The sequence below is a fragment of the Pituophis catenifer genome, unplaced genomic scaffold (genome assembly GCF_029215685.1).
Source record: "Pituophis catenifer annectens isolate HBS135680 unplaced genomic scaffold, rPitCat1.0.hap2 SCAF_5, whole genome shotgun sequence".
NCBI classification, from domain to species: Eukaryota; Metazoa; Chordata; class Lepidosauria; order Squamata; family Colubridae; genus Pituophis; species Pituophis catenifer.
This window is the reverse complement of record NW_027256885.1, coordinates 22,014,025-22,038,186: the sequence shown is the minus strand read 5'-3', so window position 1 is coordinate 22,038,186 and position 24,162 is coordinate 22,014,025. Positions and strand designations below refer to the sequence as shown.

The following is a 24,162-nucleotide window of genomic DNA, read 5'->3' as shown; positions in this document are numbered from 1 at the left end:
CTTTTTCTCTCCCCCATACATATATCTCTTAAGTCAAATCTTTTATGTATATTAATATAACATTTCAAAGCAACCTTCCACTATAAGACTATATAATAATTCCTAATTTAACATTGATTCAACTCATAGTCTGCCCATTTCCTCCACCCCCATAGATATATCTCTTAACTCAAATCTTTTACATATATTCATATCTAAACATAATATCCCTTTTCTTAAACTAAACAATCAATAAGCTAACCTGTCTCCACCCACTTTCCTACAGGACTACCATACTTAATAATTCTTAATATCTTTATTCTTCTGCCCACACCACTAAAAAGTATTCCCTTATGTAAATAAAATCCTCTTAAAATGACTTTAAGCTTGTAATCCATATGATATCTTCTGTAATGTCTTTCAGCTGGATTGTTAACTCCATCACCCATGTTAGGGTAACATCACATCCTAATTCCAACAGTATGTTCGGTATCTTCAATTACCATCTGCCCCCATCAATGGCAAATATCTTCAAAAAAAAAAAAAACAACCACCCGAGTGACTTTATATTTGTATTCCATATAGTGTCTATAGTAGTGTCTTTCATCTAAATCAGTGGTTCTCAACCTTCCTAATGCCGCGACCCTTTAATACAGTTCCTCATGTTGTGGTGACCCCCAACCAGGGGTGGGTTCTAAATTTCTTTTACTACCGGTTCTGTGGGCGTGGCTTGGAGGTCATGTGACCGGGTGGGCGTGGCTAGCTGGTCATGTGACCGGGTGGCCATGGCTATGTGTATAGGGACTACTCAGAGGGCTGAAAAAAAGTCATTTCTGACAGGTCCTCGCACTTTTGACTGGTCCTCACACTTATGACCATCCTCACATTTATGCCTGTGCAGCATTCTTAACAACCATGTCACTCATTTCACAACTGCTTCTCTTCAACATGGTATAAGATAGGGCAAAAAATGTAAAATGTGAGGACAGTCGTAAATTCAAGGACTGGTCAAAAGTGCGAGGACCAGTCAAAAATAACTTTTTCAGCCCTCTGAGTAGTCCCTGTGCACAAAAGGACTACCCAGAGGGCTGAAAAATGTGATTTCTGACAGGTCCTCGCACTTTTGACCGGTCTTCGCAGTTATGACTGGTCATCATTTATGCCCATTGTACCATTCTTAACAACCGTGTCACTCATTTCACAACTGCTTCTCTTCACCATGGTGACTTGCTGTGCAAGTGAGAGGGTTATCCTTTCCTTTGAAGTCCATCATCCTCTATTGCATGGGATTTTCCTTATCCTTAAAGCGATTTGTTTCTTTAACAACCTTCTTCCTTGATGAGGGTTAGCATCAGTACTTGCAATGCTTTGTTGTTTGGGTTGAGGTCTTACACCCTCCCACTCTCTCCGCGCGTCAGGACGGTGTGGAATCTCACCCTCCTTAGCTGCGGAGTGAGGGCCATTTAAAAATTGGAAGATCCTCTCGATGTCTCTTTTGATCGATGTCAGTAAGTCATATATTGAATCTACTGTGTGCGCAGTTAACATACTCTGAGTACAGACCATCTCTCTGAGGTCTGAATATGTCAGAACTTCTTTTAAGCAGCTAGAAGTAGGAGAGGGGATAGAGCTTGAAAAATCACCCATTCTAGCAGGCGAGTTTGAATCTGAAATCCGGGAAGAAAACTCCCCTTCTGTATCTCCCTCTCCCAATGATACAGTCGACAGAGACAAAGTTCGAAGTTCAGATTGGGGCTCTGGATTACACCTCTCCATAAAGTCATCCAATTTAAGCTGTTTAAGAGGCTTGGAGTAATTAAGTTCTGTCATAGATTTTGGGGAGAGAGAGCAAGCTCTCTGCCTCTTACTTTTCTTTCCCATTCTGGTAGATAGTTGATCCAGTATCTCCCAGCGAAATTAAATATCGCAATAATTTATCCTCCCTCGGCAATCGTAGTTAAGGTAGGCCTTAATGATGGTCTCAGCCGAGGCACCACAGAGGTAAAAACCAATCTCCTTTCCAAACAACAGCTTGTCTTTTACTCCTACTTCTTTGCTATCATCTATTTTCAGAAATGTTTAAATTGTTTAAATTATTTCACAGGGAAATATGTGGGGGAAGGAGACTAAAAAGCTGATAAGGTTTCATTAAAGGCAGGCCTACCGGGAGCGTCTGCAGCCAGTTTCTTACTGTACTCGTTCCAAAAACAAACAGCTCAAAATCCCCTCCGAAGTTAGGGGCCTCCAGTGAGGTTTGTCAACAAGTCCGGTAATCCGAATTTCAGGCCTTGCAAGGAGGAGTCACAGGAGTAGCCTAGGCCAGGAATGCAGGTTGTAGTGTTGTTAAAATATGTCTAAAACAAACAGTAGCCACACTATATGTGCTTTGTAAGAGTCCGGTATAGATTAAAAATAGATTAAAAGTGAGTTAAAAATATAAAAATACTTTAAAACGTTAAAAAGAAAAACCTAATTTGCTTTTGGGAGAGCTCCTTACAGCCGTTCTCCCGACTGCACTGGAAGCCCTACTCCCCTGAAGGTGAGCCCCCCCAGCCGAAGAGGCTAGCATCTGATGTTATCATGATGCGACTGGGCTCCCGGAAGAGACAGCCCTTGTCCAGCGCTGGAGACATCCACCACTCAAGGGAGTGCAACACCCCTGGGGGAACACATACATTGGCCCGAGAGCTGCTGTTGCCTGACCATTGGCATGGAAGCAGGAACCAGTGAAGGGTCCTTGCGCGCAGCCGTGCCCAAGGCACTATCGAGATACATGACACAAACATACCCAATAGTCGTACTAATAGGGCAATGGGAACCCGATGCTCTGCTCTTACCTGTCGGAGCAGGGAAGTCAGGTTGTCCTTGCGGTCCTGGGAAAGGAAGACCTGTCCCAGCCTGGTGTCGATTTTCATCCCCAAATGTAAGAGTCTCGTGGCCAGAACCAGCTGACTCTTTGGAAAGTTCATGGAGAACACGTGCTGTCGTAAAACGGTGATTGTTGTCTGCAATGCCTCCCTGGTCTCCTCGAAGGACGCTTGCACAATAATGTCATCCAAGTAACATTGTAGACGAATAGGAATTGATTGAAGATAAGCCGCCAACACCGCCAGAACCTTGGTGAAGGCCTGGGGCACCGATGCTAGTCCGAAGGGCAAGGCCCTGTATTGGTAGTGAGACTGCTTGAAGCAGAAGTGGAGATACTGACGGTGTGCTGGGAGGATTGGCACATGGAGGTATGCCTCCGTAAGATCTACTGATGCCAGGAAGTCGCCCTCCCGAATTCCCTCTAGGATGGTGGTTAGGGAATTCATTTTGAACCTTTTGTAGACCAGATACAAATTTAATTTTTTTAGATTTAAATTGCTCTCCATCCCCCCGAAGACTTTGGAACCATGAAAAGGGTGGAGTAAAACCCCCGACCCCTCTGGCACTCCGGAACCGCCTCGATTGCCTGGATTTCCAGCAAGTGCTGAATGGCGGCTTCCAGGAGACTTTCCTTTTCGCTGCTTCGGGATACCGGGCAGCTGACAAAGTGATTTGGTGACATGATAGCAGTGTTCCGGTATCTCAGGGGTTGCCACAAAGAAGAGGGAGTCAATCTATTCTCCAAAGCACCTGAGGGCAGGACAAGAAGCAATGGATGGAAACTAATCAAGGAGAGAAGCAACCTAGAACTAAGGAGAAATTTCCTGACAGAACAATTAATCAGTGGAACAACTTGCCTCCAGAAGTTGTGAATAGAATAGAATTCTTTATTGGCCAAGTGTGATTGGACACACAAGGAATTTGTCTTTGGTGCATATGCTCTCAGTGTACATAAAAAGACAAGATACACTTGTCAAAAATCACAAGTCACAACACCCAGTGACAGTCATACGGTACAATAAGCAATCAAATCATACTAGGAAACAATCAATATCAATATAAAACGCAAGGATATAAGCAACAAGGTTACAGTTATACAGTCACAAGTGGGAGGAGATGGGCGACAGGAACGATGAGAAGACCAATAGCAATAGTAATGCAGCCTAATGTGAATAGTTTGACAGTGTTGAGGGAATTATTTGTTTAGCAGAGTGATGGCATTCGGGAAAAACCTGTTCTTGTGTCTAGTTCTTCTGGTGTGCAGTACTCTATAGCGTTGTTTTGAGGGTAGGAGTTGAAACAATTTATGTGCAGGATGCGAGGGGTCTGTAAATATTTTCACAGCCCTCTTTTTGACTCGTGCAGTATACAGGTCCTCAATGGAAGGCAGGTTGGTAGTAATTGTTTTTTCTGCAGTTCTAATTATCCTCTGAAGTCTGTGTCTGTTGTTGGGTTGCAGAACCAAACCAGACAGTTATAGAGGTGCAGATGACAGACTCAATAGTTCCTCTGTAGAACTGTATCAGCAGCTCCTTGGGCAGTTTGAGCTTCCTGAGTTAGCGCAGAAAGAACATTCTTTGTTGTGCTTTTTTGATGATGTTTTTGATGTTAGATGTCCATTTTAGGTCGTGAGATATGGTAGAACCTAGAAATTTGAAGGTCTCTACTGTTGATACTGTGTTGACTAGTATTGTGAGAGGTGGTAGTATGGGAGGGTTTCTCCTAAAGTCTACCACCATTTCTACGTTTTTGAGTGTGTTCAGTTCCAGATTGTTCCGGTCGCACTACGAGGCTAGTTGTTCAACCTCCTGTCTGTATGTGGATTCATCATTGTCTCGAATGAGACCCATCAATGTTGTATCATCTGCAAACTTCAGTAGTTTAACAGATGGATCATTTGAGATGCAGTCATTGGTATATAGAGAAGTGAAGTGGAGAAAGCACACATCCTGGGGGGAGGGGGGCTGTGCTAATGGTACAGGTATCTGATGTGATTTTGCTTAGCTTCACCTGCTGCTTCCTGTCTGTTAGGAAGCTTGTGATCCACTTACAAGTCTTTGGAGACTCAAGATGTTGTAGGATGTAGTGCAGAGCCATATTAACAGCATCATCTGTCGATCTATTTGCTCGGTATGCAAATTGCCAGGGGGTCTAACAGCAGATCCGTGATGGTTTTCAGGTGGGACATCACTAGCCTTTCAAAGGTTTTCATAACTACAGATGTTAGAGCAACTGGTCTGTAGTCATTCAGTTCCTTGATGGAGGGCTTCTTCGGCACTGGGATGGTAGTGGAGTGTTTGAAGCAAGAAGGAACATAGCACATCTCTAGTGATTTATAGAAGATTCGGGTGAAGATGGGGGTCAGTTGGTCAGCACAGACTTTTAAGCAAGGAGGAGTTATCTTGTCTGGGCCTGGTGCTTTTCCTGGCTTTTGTCTGTGAAATAGATCTTGCACGTCCTTTTCTGTGATCACCAGGGGTTGTGAACCCAATGGGATGGGGTCAGTTGTAGGAGGTTTGGCTGTTGTTGGTGTGTCTGGGATTGGGGTTGTGGAGATAGGTGGCTGTAGTTTCCTTTCAAACCTGCAGTAAAACACGTTCAGGTCATCTGCCAGTTGATGATTTCCTTCAGCCTGGGAAGGAGGTTTGCCGTAACCGGTGATATTTTTAAGAGTTTTCCACATGTTTGCTAGTTCGCTTGTTGAGAACTGATTTCTTTTCAGAGTAGTTTCTTTTTGCTGCTCTGATCTCCCTTGTTAATACATTTCTGGCCTGATTGTACAGCATTCTATCACCTTTTCTGTAGGCTTCCTCTTTGGTACGACGTAGCTGCTTAAGTTTAGCTGTGAACCAAGGTTTATTGTTACTGTATATTCACAAGTTCCTGGTCGGTACACATAGGTCTTCACAGAAGCTGACATATGATGTTACAGTATCTGTGAGTTCATCTAAGTCTGCAGAGGTATTTTCGAAAACATTGCAATCAGTGCAGTAAAGGCAGGCCTGTAGCTTTAACTTTGCCTCCTCAGTCCAGGTCCTCACTGATTTAATTGTTGGTTTGTGCTTTTAAGTCTTTGTAGGCAGGTACAAGGTGAATTATGCAATGATCAAAGTGTCCCACAGCTGCTCGTGGTAAGGACTGATAAGCATCTTTTAGTGTTGTGTAGCAATGGTCTAAAGCAGTGGTTCTCAACCTTCCTAATGCCGCGACCCTTTAATACAGTTCCTCATGTTGTGGTGACCCCCAACCAGGGGTGGGTTCTAAATTTTTTTACTACCGGTTCTGTGGGCGTGGCTTGTTTTGTGGGTGTGTCTTGGAGGTCATGTGACTGGGTGGGCGTGGCTAGCTAGTCATGTGACCGGGTGGCCATGGCTATGTGTATAGGGACTACTCAGAGGGCTGAAAAAAGTCATTTCTGACAGGTCCTCGCACTTTTGACTGGTCCTCACACTTATGACCATCCTCACATTTAGGCCCGTGCAGCATTCTTAACAACCGTGTCACTTATTTCACAACTGCTTCTCTTCACCATGGTGATAAGATAGGGCAAAAAACGTAAAATGTGAGGACAGTCGTAAATTCGAGGACTGGTCAAAAGTGCGAGGACCAGTCAAAAATAACTTTTTCAGCCCTCTGAGTAGTCTATATGCATAAAAGGATACAGCAATAGAGAGGGATGAAGGAAGGGAAGGGAAATTAGAGTAGGAATGAGGGTAAGAGAGGGAGGAAGAGAGGAGGAGAAGGAGAAAGGAAGAGGAAGTAGGGAGAAGAAGAAGAGGGGGGGAAAGAGAAAGTAAGAAGGAAAGAAAAGAGAGAGGTGGTAGGTTTGAGGAGAAAGATTGCTGTACAATAAAAAAGATGAAAGGGAAGAAAGCCAACCCCAAACAAATATAAAGATATTAAGATAAAGAATGAATTGTTAAACTTTAAAGAATAAAAGAGAACAAATATGAATAAATAGCAATAATTAGAAACACACATACAAACATATAACGTATTTTCTTTGAACAGAGTATTTGGCTGGTTCACAAATTTAAACAGTTGTAGGAGGTTAGCACCCACCCCTTTCCTAGAAGAATGAAATATTTTGGGAAATATTAAAAAGGCAGAATATTATATTTCCCTGGATGAGAAATGGAGAAGCATATTTTACAGACAAAGCAGCTCCCACCTTCCTGCCCCCCACCCTTTGTTAATGGGCCAGAGGCAGAAAGTCAATCCTTTGTCAAAGGACATTTGCAACACAATAGCAACAGAAACTAACACAATGGGCCCCATCAAGCCACGTGATCCTGTCCACCATTAAACCATCTTTCCAAGCAGTCTCCATGTTTCCAGTGTCTTTTTCCCCACTTGGAGCAGAACCCAGAAGGATATTTCTTCCAACACAGTGTTTAGTCATTTCAATTAAATTTACAATTTATATATTTCCTTTTTACCATATTTATTCCTCATCTATTTTTTAAAAAAACCAATATTATCCTTCATCCTCATGTCTAATCTTAATCAAATTCAATTTTTCCCTTCTATTCTATATTATATCCCTTCGCATTGTCATCTATTTTTATATCCATCCTCACATTGGTTAATTATGTAATTATGTAATACAGTTGTTTAATACATATTCAACATTTTAATATAAATCAGTTATATAACTATCTATTTTGTATATTAATCAATATGAACATGAATATTCCAATTATTTCCATGCAATCCAATTTGTTACAAATCAATTAATTATATTTACCAATAATAATAAACCAAATAATTTCCCCCATATATTCCTCCAAACCACAACTTAACCATTTCTGCTTTCAACACAATATACAATTAATAGTATCTCAATTATTACAATTCCCTAGTTAAATAGAGCTTTTTTTCTTTTGTGTTTTAAAATCTTGAACCTCCTCTTTGGCCCTAAATTTCCCATTGTTTGCAGTTTTGCACCTACCTTTTTTGGTGTGAAAAAAGAAAAAGAAATCTCTCTCTGCCTCATTTTGTCATGTTGCAGCAAACACCCTGCTTTACTTTCAGTTTCGCTTTTTCAGCATAGCTAGGGGAAAAAAAATCTGCTCCAGGAATTTACCTCTTTGCATCTAGCTAGCAACAGAGCCCTCCCCAAAACAGCTGAGAGTCGGGAGGCCGATCAAATCAACTTATGGTAATTAACCTATGCTGAAGCTGAAAGGGGCTGTTTTTTCTATTTTTGCAGGCATCAGTCTATTCATTTGTTTTCTTTTAACACTGATCAGCTGTAGGGTGGCCCTTTGAAGCCCCGCGGCAAGAATTTAAAGTTTTTTTCCCTCTAGCCATCAGCTGGGACTCCGGAGGCAGCAATAGATTGGGAGTGGGCGGGGTAAGCGAACGGCGATCCAACAGAGGCAGAGGGTGAGTGAAGGCGTGAGGGGGGGCGAGAGAGGGCTTTGGCGACCCCTGTGAAATGGCCGTTCGACCCCCAAAGGGGTCGCGACCCCCAGGTTGAGAACCGCTGGTCTAAAGTATTCTTGCCTCTAGTGGGACAATTGACATGCTCCAACATTGGAAGTTTTAAACAGGAGATTGGACAACCATTTGTCTGAAATGGTATAGGGCTTCCTACCTGAGCAGGGGGTTGGACTAGAAGATCTCCAAGGTCCCTTCCAACTCTGTTCTGTTCACTCTATCAGCAATATGCTAGGCAAATGTTCAACAATGCAGCTCCTGTCATAACTGCACTTCTGTGCAAGAGTAGGTTATGGGTAGGAAGTGTCCTAGCTTATTTCTACTCATGAAACTGTTAAAGATATAGGAGCTCCTTCCAGATATGATGCAAAGCAGTAAAACGTAATGGAAAATCTATTTACACATTATACAGTAGTAATAGAACTCCACAATAAAAAGCGTTTCTGGGAAGCATAGATTGATTGAATAATTTACAATCAAGAAAACAGGGTGTCCTTTTTGGAAGTGGGGGCACATATTTGTCTGGGAAAGAGATCACAACATTGAGACATTAAGACATCAAAGACAGAGATGCACATTACCCCTTTGCACATTACCCCTTTGTGTTACTGTGGAATAGTATAACTCTTATTTGCTAAACACAGGAAAGCCTGAAAAAATATTTTTAATCCTGACATACATTTCAAATCTTCCTTTTGTCACAGGGAGGATGTTACATAGTAAAGAATGTGGATCTTGCCAATGTCATGAAAACTTGCTACTTGTATGGCAGTTTGACCTAGTTTATGTATTAGGTGAGAAGAATGTTACTTGCAAAGCAAGCAGTTCTATACAGGGTTACCAACTATCACAACCTTCTACATTGTGTGCAATTCACAAAGTTTATGGACTCATGTAACTGTCCAGAGTTATTCTGTGACAAGATGGGTGGCTAATAAATTTTACAAATAGTGACAAATTAATTCCTGGATTCAAAAATATATTTAACCCAAAACATTTTAGCTTGGCATTTTGTGTACCTCAGCTAATCCATTTACTCTGCACCTTTCTTTCCAGTAACTTGACTGTCTATATTATGTTCTTAGCATGTACTTGAACTCCCTTTCTTAACATTCATTCCTTCAAAAAAAATTTGATAGGATCTGTTTGAGATTTTAACTGTAAGAAAATTGATAGCTTTCTCTTCCTCTATAAACACTCCCAGAGCCATGCTGTGGCTATTGTGTCATCACATCAACAAAATCACCTTGTGTCAGACTTCAAATGCTGTTTTTGTCCTTACTAAAACAGAAGCTTAATTTTCCAATACTTAGACACGATTGTTTGGATTTTCTTTTGTTTTTACACTTGATTGTCCTGAAGCTAAGCCAAGGCAAGGAAATTCGTGATCTACCGGTAAGCAGCTCTCGACACAAACCTCTTGGTAGCTTTTAGCATAACCAGCTAAAAGCATACAGTAAGAGAAACATGTCTGTATGAGACTCCGAGGAGTCACTGCCAAAGCAGATAAAACTGAGCTAAATGGGTAAAGTCTGAGCTGACAAGATAGAACTTTTTGTCTCCGTAAAGCAAACAAGCACCACGAGCCTTCCTGGCCATATTCAATACGCTCATTTATAGCCCAAATCACCAAATATCAGTTCTAAGGAAAGGTCCCATTACGGTCTTAGGACAAGCGTCAGGCCCGACAACTACTGAGTTTTTCCAGTCATGCTGCTGTCAGCAACTCTGGTAGCTAACCATTGGTGCTTCTTTGATAACAGGGCAACGCAATCAACCCATTCAGCACACAACATAGCCCTTCAAGTGCTACACAAAAGAAAGTAGGCAAGGCTTTCTTTTCCTCCCTCCCTTCCACAATAGTAGTACAAGAGGTCAACTCGTCGGATTTTTTCTTCGTGAGAGCCAGCACTCACTTGCCTTTGGTTGTAACTGAGCTCGTCATCTTTCTCACAATCGCTGCAACGTTGGTGGCCATGCTCCTCGCCTGCCGTCCCCTTCACCGCTGTCTCCCTGTCGTCCGCCATTTTGGTAAAGGGAAGCCTCCTCGGCTGCGGCGGTTACGCAGTACCCAAAGCCAAATCGTGATTGGACGCTCAACTACAGGGCGCCGTAGTATTTGTAGGCAAAGGAACAATTAAGACATCCCATATTTAAGCAATACAGGGCGTGGGACTAAAGTACCCATGAGCCTTTGTGGAAAAAAGTTTCCAATACTAAAGTAACCACCTCTTATTTTCTCTGGATACCTTGATATGTAAGTGACGGGAGAGACGGGAGTCTTACTTTATGTGGGAAGCCCCCCTCCTAGAAGAATGAAATATTTTGAGCAATATTAAAAAGGCAGAATATTATATTTCCCTAAATGAGAAATAGATAAACATGCTCTTAAAAGACAGAAAGCAGACTCAGTCTCCCTCCCCCCCAAAAATTGAGGAGGCCACCTTTTAAAAATGCAGATTTGGTAATCCATTCAAGACAGGATTAAAACCCCAAGGAAGACAGCATCTAAAATGAATTACATTTGTTAAACAAGATTAAAAATCCAAGGAACCCAGCACTTTAAACTCATTGCTGGCCTTCACGAGACAAACTAAATAAATTCAAATAAAATACACAAAACAAGCCTCTAAATTACAAAATGCTGTAGAAAAAATTGTATAAAAATCCATGTACTGACCAAACCAGTTGGTCAACTGACCCAGGACTGCTAGTGGATCTGTTCATCATTAAACTGTTATAGAAATTAAGACTCACAAGATTTCCGTGGGTGACAGAGAGGTTTATTGCGCAAGGTTCAGTGCAACACAAGAAGCAAAGACTGAACGAAAAAAGATTCTAATGCAGTTACATTTATACATACTTTTGACATTTTAGGATTGGTTACATTTCTGACAGCCCATAGCGACAATCCCCCCCCTTTGCTGCTATACCCTACAAGCTTACTAACGTGTTTCCCCTCTTAAATGGGTCACAGGTGTTCTTGCAAACCTATCTAAATTTCCTGCCGTTATATCTGTGGTTACCTTTGCTTAGCTATGTAGTGGAATGGAAGGACTAAAAAACATTTCCAGGCCAGTCAGACAACTTTATTGCGCAAGGTTCAGAGCCAGATTTGTACCTGAAGCTTTGAACAAAGAAAGAACTCTGATACAATGGTTTTTATACATTTCTAAGACAAAGGATTCAGTGAGATCATACATTTTCCATATATGGTTAATCATGAGATCATACATCCGATTTTCCTTCTATGGTTACATACACTGGATAATAAGTTCATCTAATTACTTAAAGCATTAATCTTAGTTTACAAAATTATCTTAGCCGCACAACTTTTCTTAAGTGCTCGGAGTTGCTAATGGGAGAGTTACTACTGTCCTTGGGTAAATTCATTGGATTAAGTAACTCTTTGTAACATATAGGTCTTTGTGTCATTCACAGTCAGGTCACTCAGATGTTTTTCCATATAGCAGTCCTTTCCGTGACATCTAGGTCTCAGAAGATATATTACCACTTAAAGGGGTTTAACTGTTTTTTTTTTTTTTTAATTTGATTTATATGCCGCCCTTCTCCGAAGTCTCAGGGCGGCTTACAATGTGCTCAGCAATAGCCTTCATCCTTTTGTATATTTATACAAAGTCAGCTTATTGCCCCCACAACTGGGTCCTCATTTCACCTACCTTAGAAAGGATGGAAGGCTGAGTCAACCTTGAGCCTTGGCGAGATTCGAACCCTGCAGTAATTGCAGGCAGCTGGTTTTAATAACCAGCTTAATAACAGGGTGCCTTAAACCCCTGTACTACCAAGGCCCTGTTACATTAACTGTTTGTTAATGTAATTTCCAACAAGCACTTTCCTCTCTTATAATAATGTGAATAGAGAGGGTCCCCCAGAGCCCATATATCTGACTCTGTATGATTCCTATTTTATTCACATTATTTCTTTTATCTACATTATTCTTTATTTGCTATTTACCTCAGCTAGATGTGATATCTTGCTCATGATGGTGTTTCCTGAACTTTCCAGCTGAGGAGGGTTTCGTTAACTTTGTGGTTCCACTTTTTGAACCTAGTACCAAAGAAAGGGGGTCCTCCAGAGATCCTCTAGACTGACCCAAGTATTATATCACTTTTATATCTAATTTCATTATTCCATTTGGTTTTGGTTTTCCATATTAAAACCATCTTTCCAATCAGCCTCCATGTTTCCGGTGTCTTTCCCCCAGCTTGGAACTGAACCAGATGGATATTTCTTCCAACACATAATTTATTATTTATTACAAAAAAAATGTACCCCAACACTTTGAGCAGTTTATAGCAAATAAAACACATTAAAAATTGTTTGCTAAAATGAAAAGTACTAATTAAAGCAGGCAAATGATCAATACAACTCTAAAATCAATACTCAGAAATGCAACATAAATAATGGAAGGGACCTTGGAGGTCTTGTAGTCCAACCCCCTGCTCAGGCAGGAAGCCCTATACCAGTGTAAGAAAGTTAGCACCCACCCATCTACAAGAATTAAATATTCTAGGTAATATTAAAAAAGCAGAATATTATATTTCCCTAGATGAGAAAAGGAGAAACATGTTTTTAAAAACAAAGCAGCTCCCTGCCTCCCACTTCAGCTCCAAGGTGATGGGATTAAAACATGGTCCTCAGGACATGATAGGATTAGCCCTCTACCCATCTCACCACATGGCACCTGGGAAGATTGCATCACCCAGCAAGATTCAACCAAGCCTGGGACTCAAGACAACCTACAAAGATGGTGGCGCGTTCACACACAACGGCCCTGGGCTCCCGATATTGGTGTGTGGTGCTTGGAATAATGTGTGTATGGATGTGTGTGCACAGTGTAGTGCAAGGGGCAAAATTTGCCTACACCCACGTAGAGTTGCTAAACATCGGTCTTGTAAATAAATCTGAAATTACCAGTGATTTTCAGCAGTCCCACAACATACTGGACTGCATGGTGAGGCCTCCAGGATTTCCATGGATTGTTGTCGGGTCGGGGTGGCGCAGATGAAAGCAAAAGGAGCGGAAACAAAAGCGTGGCTGTAGAGCCTGCCTGCTGGCTCGGCTTCAAAAGCAGCCACACAGACTAGCACTGCCTAGTGTCTTTTTGACAAATGCCAGATCTCTCGTACACAAAATTGATGAATTAGAGCCGCAGATGGCAGCAAACAGACTTCTCCGTGAAAGCTGTGTGATGGTTGTAACGGAGACGTGGCTACTTTCATCTGTACCCGATGCGGCAGTGGGGTTGACAAGCCATGTCACTTATCGCTTCGACAGAAATGGCAACTCCGGTAAGAGCAAGGGAGAAGGACTCTGTATCTATATACACAGTAACTGGTGTGTTAACAGCAGAGTAGCTTATACGTATTGCTCCCCAGATGTGGAACTGATGACTGTCACATACTGTATAGGCTATTTTATCTGCCTAGAGAAATCACTGTGATAATCATTATAGCTGTTTATATTCCACCTGATGCCAATGTCAGCATGGCACTTTCTAAGCTATATGACATCATCTCCAGGCAGCAGCAAACTCAACCAGAGGGCGCTTTTGTCATGGCTGGGGACTTCAATCAAGCATGTCTAAAGACAGTTCTCCCTAAATTTGTGCAGTATGTGCAGTTCTCCACCAGAGGGAAGAACACTTTAGACCGTGCGTACTCTAACCTGAAACAGGCATACAGAGCAATCCCCCTCCCCCACCTGGGTACATCCGACCATATTTCACTCCTGTTATGCCTGAAGTATGTCCCTCTCAGGAAAAGAACTCAGACAGCCATGAAAATGGTTAAAACCTGGCCAGAGGGTGCTCTCAGTCAGCTGCAGGACTGTTTTGAAACTACTGATTGGAGTGTATTTGAACATCACAATCTGCATGAATACACTGAAGCCGTACTCTCTTACATCAAAGCATGCACTGACAGCGTAACAACAGATAAGTGCATCAAAGTCTATGGGAATTGTAAACCCTGGATGACTGCCGAGGTACAGACGCTTCTGAGGGCCCGAGATTCTGCCTTTAAGGCAGGGGACAGTGATATATACAGAGAGACCAGGGCAAACCTTAGAAGAGGCATTAAGATGGCTAAACAACAATACAAACATAAGGTGGAGAACCATCTGGCAGATAACAACCTGAAGCATGTGTGGCAGGGACTGCAGCATCTAACTAACTATAAGGGCAACACGAGGAACACGGTCAATGCTGACACCTTGTTGGTGGAGGAGTTGAACACCTCCTTCGCCTGCTACGAGGTAGAAAGACCAGATCCCATAGTCTCTGTCTGCCAGCCTTCTGATTCTCAGCCACTCACTCTCTACGAACACCAAGTGAGAGCTGTATTGAAGGCTGTGAATCCTTGCAAAGCTGCAGGCCCAGATGGGGTGCTGGGGATAGTGGTAAAGAATTGTGCCGATCAATTAGCAGGGGTCCTGACAAGGATCTTTAACATCTCCCTGCAAATGGCCTGTGTTCCATCATGCTTGAAAGCAGCCACTATTGTCCCAGTCCTGAAGAAAACAGCAGTTAACTGCCTAAATGACTACAGACCTATCGCATTAATTTCTGTAGTGATGAAATGCTTCAAGAGATTGGTTCTCCAACACTTTAGGACCGTGATGGCGAACCTATGGCACGCGTGTCAGAGGTGGCATGCAGAGTCCTCTCTGTGGGCACGCACACCGTCACCAGCTGCTCTTCTGCACATGCATGCCGGCCAGCTGATCTTCGCGGGTGCCGGAGCACCTGAAAACGGCCCGGAAAACGGCCCAAAAAACAGGCATGTGCGCGCCAGCCAGCTGGTCTTCAGGTTTTCGGTGCTCCTGTCAGCTCTTTCTGTTACAGACGCTGTCCCCGTGGTAGACGGGCCACAGGTCAGCTCCAGCGTGCCGACCGGCCTGGAGTTGCCATTCGGTGGGGAAGCTGCCGCAAGGGATCGCCGGCCTGCCGCCAGCCCAGCAGCCACCACAGCACCAGCCAAGTCACCCTCCGGACCCCAGGAGCTGACTGCCATGCCGCCTTGCCAATGCCCACCTTGTCCAGTGGCAGAATGGCAGCGGAAGCCCTCCGGGAAGCCAGTCATGCAACAGAGAAGCCACGCAGCTGCTGAATAGCTGAGAGGCGGTCGCGTGGCGATGACGTCATGGGGGAAGGTGCAGGGGCACCAGGAGACAGCCACCGCTATCTCCAGCCATCAAAGGACTCCACGGAGGACTGGCCAATCCATTGAGGACCAGTCCTCCCTTAGGAACTCCAAGGCAACTGCTGCAAAGACTGGCAGATGCTGGGTCCTTCCCAGCTATGCAGACATCCACATTTCTGGGTCACGTGGGAGGGAGCTGCTCATGTGATTGGGTGGTGGGTGGTGCTTATGTTTTAAAAGGTGGTGGGGAGCACGGGCGAGTAGCCCTAACAATAAATTCCTTTTGCATTTGTCAGTGAGTGCCAAAAAAGAAGTAAAGCAAGCAGCAACAAACCAGGTTTGTGTTTGGCTGTGTTTCTTTCGTTTTCTTTTTGTTTGGAACCTGACAGAATTGTTAGGGCTCCTACAAACACCCATGGCCGAAGGCACAGTCCCAGGGTTGGAGGCAGCTGACCTTGAGGAGTCAGTAGCCCCCATGGAAGCTACCATGCTGGAGGCCTCAGCCACTCCATCAGAGGAGGCCACTGCAGATGTCAGTCTGAAGGAGAGGCCAGGGTGGCAGAAGCCTCTGGAGGGACAGCAGCAGGCAGCAGAGACTGAGCTATGTGAACCAAGGGACTGGTGGCTGGGCAATGCCAGGACTGTGGACTTTTGAGCCCTGCCACCCCAGGGTCCACTGCTCACCCCTTCAGGGGCGCATTTCACTCAATGGCGGGAGCGGCGGATCTCTGAGGACGACAATTGGAGTTATTCCATGATGGTGGGAAACCAAACCATTGAGGTGTCAGCTTTGGAAGCCATATTAGCACCAGATGCTTCCCCGCTGCCAACTTCTTGTGCTTGGGAAAGTGGGAGGGGGGATTTAGAGGAGTGGTTGTAGTTAGACATAATAGCATTCTTCCCTTCGGTCAAGGTCATGGTGTTTATGCATCTAGAGGAGGAGTGGTTGCAGGGATGGCTCTAGTTGGGACGGATGGTGATTGGGCCATGTGACAGACGGATGGGTGCAGGGGCTGGATTTGGGGTTTTGATTTACTGAGGGAAAACCGGAACTCTCAGATTCGGGTTTTCCCAGATGTGCCAGTTTACCTTCTCTACTAAATAGAACTTTGAGAAATGCCTGCCTCGGAGTTTTTACTTGGAGTTGGGGACTTTCTGGAATGCTGACATGAGGTTTTACAAGAGATGTATGGGGCGGCTGCCTTTAGGGAGCAGGGCCATGGCAGTGTCTGGCAGAGACCAGGGGTGGGACCACCCCCCTCCCCTGGGCTCCAGGGGTTGGAAGGACCTCCTTGTCGATTTCGTCTGCCAGGCACGGGACGGCCATATGAAACCCAGGGAGCCCTGGGGGGGGGGGGGGTTGGCCCAGAAGAAATCCCCAGAGGCAACCAGAACAGCCAGGTTCTCATACGAGCAGCGGCAGGGGGGGAGGTGACGAGAGACCCGGTTGGCCTGCCAGCTAGTCATGGCCCCACCACTGTGACATGATGGGACCCACCGGCAGTGAGGGCGTCATTCGACGGAAGCCCCGAGAAAGTGGCCCTGTTTCTCGGGCAGGTACTGAATCATTTTGATCGCTATGGCTGGTTGTACACGTCCCAATGGGACATGGTCATGGCGGTAGCAGCTGTAATGGACAGAGAGGCCGCCGAGTGGGTGGCCGATTTGTATGGGGACCATGCCACCGAACTAGGGGACATGGGCCTTTTCCTGTCTGCCCTCCAGGAAAGATTCGAGGACAACACCAGGGCCCAGCAGGCTGAGGGGGGACCTGCTGAAGGTGAAGCAAAGGGGGAGGCCCATGTCGGAATTTATCAGGGAGTTCAGGAGGCTGGTGGGTAAGGTACGTGTGTGGCCTGAATGGCTGGTAGTTTATCACTTCAAGGACTTGACAGGATGCTGCGACAAGCCTGTGCGTGTCGAGGCTTGGCCCCCAGACTAGCGGCCTAGTTTCAGGCTGTGACGGTGTTAGACGTCGAGTTCAGGGACGAATGGCAGAAGAGGGAGTGGAATCCCCAAAGCCAACGACCACCACCCCGTCCAGCTAGCCATGTCCCGGCAGCCCAGCTTTACCCTGCTCAGGTGCCTGCTCATGTGCCCGCGGCAATTGCTGAGAAGACGCCACCAGCAAGGCCAGTGATGATGTGCTTTCGTTGTGGCTGACCGTGACACAGAGCTGCAGAATGCATGGATGAAGTTCCCAGGACTTCCCTTGGTCTTACCAGCACGAAGCGGGGATTCGCCCAAAAAACCATACGAACTACACCAGAGAAGTCCCGTGGGACGCACCAGAGGGTCCAGGCCTAGTCAACCCCAGTGGATAAGATCACCGCCCCCATCGATAGCACCGACACCAGCGAGAGTGACGGTGAGGCCGACCTGATGGTGCATATGCCCATAAAACCTTTTGTCATACCAGTAGTATTGGGGGCCAGTCGTCATCGGAGATGCAATGCCCTCCTCGATTCCGGGTGCACCCGGTGCCTCATGAGTGCATCGGTCGCCTCCGACCTGGGGGTGGGCCTACACAAGTTATCTCAGCCAATTAGGTTTGCAATTTTTTACCACCAGTTTATACCGTCCTTTGCCCAAGTGACGCTTCCGCTTACCAACCTATTACAAATTAAACACTTAACTAAGAAACCCCGGCCGGGGTGTCTAATCCCATGGAGGATCGATTGTCAAAAGGTGTTCGAGCAGTTGAAATCCCTGTTTGCGAAGGAGCCAGTGCTAAAGCATCCAGACCCATCAAAACCCTTCGTAGTACAGGTGGATGCCAGTGAAGTGGCAGTGGGTGTGGTGCTCCTACAGGTCAATGAGGAGGGGGCCCTCCAACCATGTGCATACACGTCAAGGAAGTTAAACAACATCGAACGCAATTGGCCCATCTGGGAGAAGGAGGCATTTGCGGTTTGGTAGGCTCTGCTGATGTGGAGGCACCTGTTGGAGGGGGGTGGTATCCCCTTCGAGGTCTGGATGGACCACAAGAACCTAGAGCAGTGATGGCTAACCTTTTTGCCATTGCGTGCCAGGAGGGGGGGGCGGGGGAGGGGTGTGCACGCACGTGCCCACGCACATGCGCACGTAACCCCACCCACCCCCGCTCCTGGCACATGATGGCCTGGTAGGCCCGTTTTTCTTTCTTACCTGGTTCCAGATCCTCTCTATGCATCTGGGAAGGGCGAAAACAGCCTTTCCCACTCCCTTGGAGGCCCTACGGAGGCTGAAAGGGCCCATTTCCCAACTCTCGGTGGGACAGGAAGTGACATTTTTTGCTGTCCCCAGCCTCCAGAACCTCTCTAGGAGTCTCTAGGAGCCTCTCTAGGGGTCTCTGGAGGCTGGGGACAGGAAAAAATGTCACTTCCTGTCCCACCAGGAGTCGGGAAATGGGCCCTTTCAGCCTCCGTAGGGCCTCCAAGGGAGTGGGAAAGGCTGTTTTCGCCCTTCCCAGATGCATAGAGAGGATCTGGAGCCAGGTAAGAAAGAAAAACGGGCCTCCCCCCCCCAGGCCCTCCAGAGGCAGGAAACAGCCTGTTTCCCTACTTCTGGTGGGCCCAGAAGGCCCGAAAATCAGCTGGCTGGCGCGCACATGCGCCCCAGAGCTGAGCTGCGTGCCCACTAATATGGCTCCGTGTGCCACCTGTGTCACACGTGCCATAGGTTCGCCATCACGGACCTAGAGGCTCTCCAGTCCCCATGCAGGCTCTCCCCAAAACAGGTACGGTGGGCGCTGTATTTCCGGAGGTTCAACTTCCATTTGAAATACATCCCTGGGGGAAAAAAACGCTTAGTGGACGCATTGTCCAGAAAACCACAATATGACAGTGGGCGGGAGGAGATAGTTCAGGCAATTATTCCTGCCAGTTTGGCTCAACCAGCCCCAGACATGCCCATCGTAGCTCCACCAAACTGCCTGGATGAGGACATACCCCAGGCTATCCGGGAAGCCCTCGCCACCGATCAGTGGTTCCAAAGAAATCAGACATGGTTAACACAGAGGGAGGGCTTTGCCTGGAAGGGGTCCAAGATGTATGTGCCCAGAACTGTGCGGTTGAATGTACTACGGCGTTGCCATGACGTCTGTCCAGCTGGTCATTTTGGATTCTTAAAGACCTTGCATTTAGCAAACCGACAGTTCTGGTGGCCGCACATGCGGAAGGACATTGAGGAGTATGTGCATAGCTGTGCTGTGTGCAGCATCACGAAGGCCTGACCCAGGAAACCTCCAGGCCTCTTACAGCCAGTGGCAGAACCGACCCAACCATGGCAACAAATAGCCATGGACTTCATAGTCGATTTGCCGGAGAGTCAGGGAAATACCATCATCTGGACGGTTGTAGACCTGTTCTCGAAGCAGGCACACTTTGTTGCCTGCCCCGGCCTACTGTCTGCTAGGAAATTGGTGAAGATGTTTATTATACATGTCTATTGACTCCATGGTATTCCCCAAAGGATAATCTTGGACAAAGGGGTACAGTTCACCGCCAAGTTCTGGTGGAAGCTATTAGAGGGTGGGGACCAAACAGGACCTAAGCTCCACCTTCCATCCAGCCACCAACGGACCAATTCTATGGTGGAGAGGTACCTGCGTTGTTATGTGACCCATCAACAAACGGATTGGGCTGACCTCCTCCCTTTCGCGGAGGTGGCATATAACAACGCAGTACACAGCAGTACAGGCTTCACCCTGTTCTGGGTGGCTACGGGAAGGGAGTTCGTGCCAATATCCAAGTGCCCCCAGAATGCCACAGAGGACCCGGACATACATGAGTGGATGGAATGAGCGCAGCAAGTGTGGAAGACCATTATGGAGGTGTTGCAGCATGCCGTTGAGAGGTATAAGCAGCAGGCTGATAAAACCCGGAGGCCCCAGGCCCCATTTCATGTAGGTCAACGTGTATTCCTATCCACCAAATACCTGAACCTATGCCTCCCATGCAAGAAGCTAGGTCCTAAGTACATTGGGCCTTTCCCAATAGTATGGGTGATTAACCCTGTGTCAGTACAGCTCCAGTTACCTCGCCTGCTGGGGAAAACACTTGTTTTCCACTGCAGTCTACTTCACCCGGCCCGCTCATCCCCCCTTGGAGCCAACCCCTCTGCCATCCCCACTGCTCAAGGTGGAAGGTGAATGGCACTACGAAGTGGAAATGGTACTGGACACCCGGTGGCACAGGGGAAAATTACAGTATCTTCTTCTGTGGAGGGGATAAATCCTCTCCGAGGCCTCCTGGGTACCCGAAAGGGACATACAAGCCCCCCGGCTGGTAGCTAGGTTTCACAGGAAACATCCAGGGAAACCAGGGGGGTCTACGTCCCCACTACCCTCTACTCACCATGTTCTTTCTGTTACAGATGCCATCTCCGTGGTAGAGGGGGCCACGTGTCAGCTCCGGCGTGCCGACCGGCCTGGAGCTGCCATTCGGCGGGGAAGCTGCCTCAAGGGATCGCCGGCCCGCCACCAGCCCAGCAGCCACCACAGCACCAGCCAAGCCACCCTCTGGACCCCAGGAGCTGCCTGCCACACCGCCTCGCCAACGCCCACCTTTTCCGGTGGCAGAACGGCAGCAGAATCCCTCTGGGAAGCCAGTCATGCAACAGAGAAGCTGTGCAGCCGCCGAACAGCTGAGAGGCGGTTGCGCGGCGATGACGTCATGGGGGAAGGTGCGCGGGCACCAGGAGACAGCCACCGCTATCTCCAGCCGTCAAAGGACTCCACGGAGGACTGGCCAATCCATTGAGGACCAGTCCTCCCTTAGGAACTCCAAGGCAACTGCTGCAAAGACTGGTGGATGCTGAGTTCTTCCCAGCTATGCAGGCATCCACATTTCCGGGTCACGTGGGAGGGAGCTGCACGCGTGATTGGGTGGTGGGTGGTGCTTATGATTTAAAACGTGGTGGAGAGCACGGGCGAGTAGTCCTAACAAGAATTTCCTTTTGCATTTGTCAGTGAGTGCCAAAAAAGAAGTAAAGCAGGCAGCAATAAACCAGGTTTGTATTTGGCTGTGTTTCTTTCATTTTTTTTGTTTGGAACCTGACAGCTCCGACGCGCTCACATGCATGTGCATGCACGAGCGTTCCGGTTTGGGCACTCGGTGCCGAAAAGGTTCGCCATCACTGCCTTAGGACATGCCTCCCACCGATCTTTGACAAATATCAGTTTGCCTACAGGGGGAATAGTTCGACAGACAACGTCATAGCTACTGCTTTACATTCTGTAGCGAGCCATCTGGAGAAACCGGGAACTATGTCAGGATGCTTTTCATAGACTATAGCTCGGCCTTCAACACCATTCTGCCGAGCATCCTTATCAAAAAGCTGACTGACTTGGATTTTCCCTCTTCCATCTGTGACTGGATCAAAGACTTTCTGAGGGACCGGCCACAAACAGTGAGGGTTGGGTCTGTCATATTCACCTCCCTGAAGCTTAGCACTGGCTCTCCACAGGGCTGTGTGCTCAGTCCCTACCTGAATTCACTGTACACACATGATTGTGTATCGTCTGACCCATCCACTGTGATCATTAAGTTTGCAGATGACACCACCCATGTGTTCAACTACCCATGACCTCAAACCATGTGGCCCTGTCCACCATTAAACCATCTTTCCAAACAGCTTCCATGTTTCCAGTGTCTTTCTCCCCACTTGGAACTGAACCCAGATGGACATTTCTTCCAACAATTTGGCACCCAAAGATGGAACTCCAAGCTAACCTGACCAATGGACCTGGCCCAGGTAAACCTCCCTTGCCGGCAGCAGACCCATTGAGTGTGTGGGTGAGTTTTCCTGGACCTTGGCCATTTGGAACAAAGGTTTTAAAGGGGTTTTGAGTGTTGAGCTCAAAGGCTGCTTGGAAAGAAGGTGAGTACCTCTAAATTTTAATTTTACAGTCCAGAAAAGCATGGGAAATGTGTGTATGCCTGTGTGTGTGTGTGTGTGTGTGTGTGTGTGTGTATGAGGGGATCCTTCTCCCAATCACAACTGGATCTTGCTTCCTCTGTTCTACCAAGAGAGCCCGAGTGCTCTGTCAGTGAAAACAGGCACCCAAGCTCCATTTTCGGTTGTGACGGCTTCCTGCAACCCTCTGCCAGCAAAAACAAAGCTCAGGAGGGTCACCTGCGACCCTCCCGAGCTCCATTTTTGCTGACAGAGGCACCACGGGCCGGTCATTTGCTGTTTCCAGGGTAGCCCCGCGGGCCAGATCTAAGCACCCCACGGGCCAGATGCGGCCTGCGGGCCTTGAGTTTGACACCCCTGAGTTTGAACATAGATGTTCTGACCCAGCCTTAGCAGAACCAATAAACAAACACCTTGTCCCAAAAAACTCCTCTTTATTTAGCTACTGTGAATTAATGGCATTCACACACCAAAAAGTCCAGGCAATAATCCTTCAAAGGGTTGACTGAATTAACAGACCTTATCAGTTCCTTGAGATAATTGCCAGGCTTCCAGCCACAAGGCTGTAAATTAAGTTCTGGCAAGCAGTCTCTGAGGCACGAACTATTATGTTGTGGGCTGCAGTAGACAAGAACAGACAGCATAAGGTATAGCAGCATTTATTGGCTCAACTGGAACTACTGAACAATAGGCAAATTCCTGTAATTTATACTCTGGGCCCACAGGGCCTCAACCAATCATAATACTTGAAAAAGCCCACCCAAATATGAATGTTCTAAGTTTCCCTCCAAAACAGTTGAAGTTAACAGTTAGGGTCATCTAAAGGTTAGTTTCACTTTAGCAGGGTTTAACACAACTATATGTATTCAATACATAACACACCTCCCCCCATGATAGTTCTTACCCTCAGTCTGTTCAATATTCATAGTCTTTAAGATAGGCTGGGGGCCAACGGATCCTGGTGGACCTCGGTAATGTTAATGGCGAGTCCTGTTTAAGTGGAGTATTGTCCATCTCCAATTGGACAGAGTCTTGATGGCCATTTTGGTCGCCCATGAGTGGTGGCGGCTCTACGGCCCTTGGTACCGCCGTTTCTCCAGAGGCGGCCACGGGTGGTGTAGGCAAACTTGGAAGAAAACAGTTCTCTAGTGGGTCTGATAAAGCCTTGGGATCCTCAACCAGCACTGGCCCGTCCTGCTGACGCCGTATCTGATCAAAGTGGCATCTGATTGTATGATCATCCCCCAGGGTAACCTCGTATGACAATGGGCCCATTACCTTAGTTACCCTGGCTGCCACCCAAGGTGCCCCACTCCCATAGTTCCTGGCCCTGACCAATTCACCTGGCTTTAAGTTCCTAGGGGGGGTTGGCTGAGCTGTCTCCACCGCTATTCTGGGTGAAGTCGGTCAAGCTTCGTTGTGAGCTAGCAGCCCCACCTCAGCTCCACTGGGCTGTGACCTGTTGCTGTACTGGGCGTTGTGTGTTGACACAGGAGGAAGTTCGCCCGGCAGTGATTCCAGTCCCCATTCATCATCCACTTGAGCACCTCCTTTGTGGTCCTGACCATTCATTCAACCTGACTGTTGGTCATGAGGTGGAATGGAGCAGATGTTACGTGTCAAATCATGTTGGCATTGAAGAATGACTGAAACTCTGCTGCCATGAATTGTGCCCCATTGTCGGACATGATTACATCTGGCAGACCATGTGTAGCAAACAGCTGGTGCAACTCTCAGATGACCCTGTCATCGATGAGACCGGTACCACTTCCAACCACTTGGAATAACTGTCCACTACTATCAGAAACACCTG

General features: G+C 46.7%; 1 protein-coding gene across 2 annotated transcripts in view; it reads right to left on the bottom strand.

The window, feature by feature from the left end:
- Positions 1-10,344, bottom strand: part of NMT1 (N-myristoyltransferase 1) — a 97,707-nt gene extending 87,363 nt beyond the window's left edge. Inside the window, exon 1 of one of the 2 annotated variants that reach the window (XM_070944490.1) lies at positions 10,210-10,344. In XM_070944490.1, the coding sequence (XP_070800591.1) occupies positions 10,210-10,316 (107 nt within the window). In that variant the 5' untranslated portion in view covers positions 10,317-10,344. Of the gene's footprint in view, positions 1-10,205 lie in introns of both variants that reach the window. The other variant, XM_070944491.1, reaches the window with a different exon arrangement.
- Positions 10,345-24,162: the final 13,818 nt, after the last annotated feature.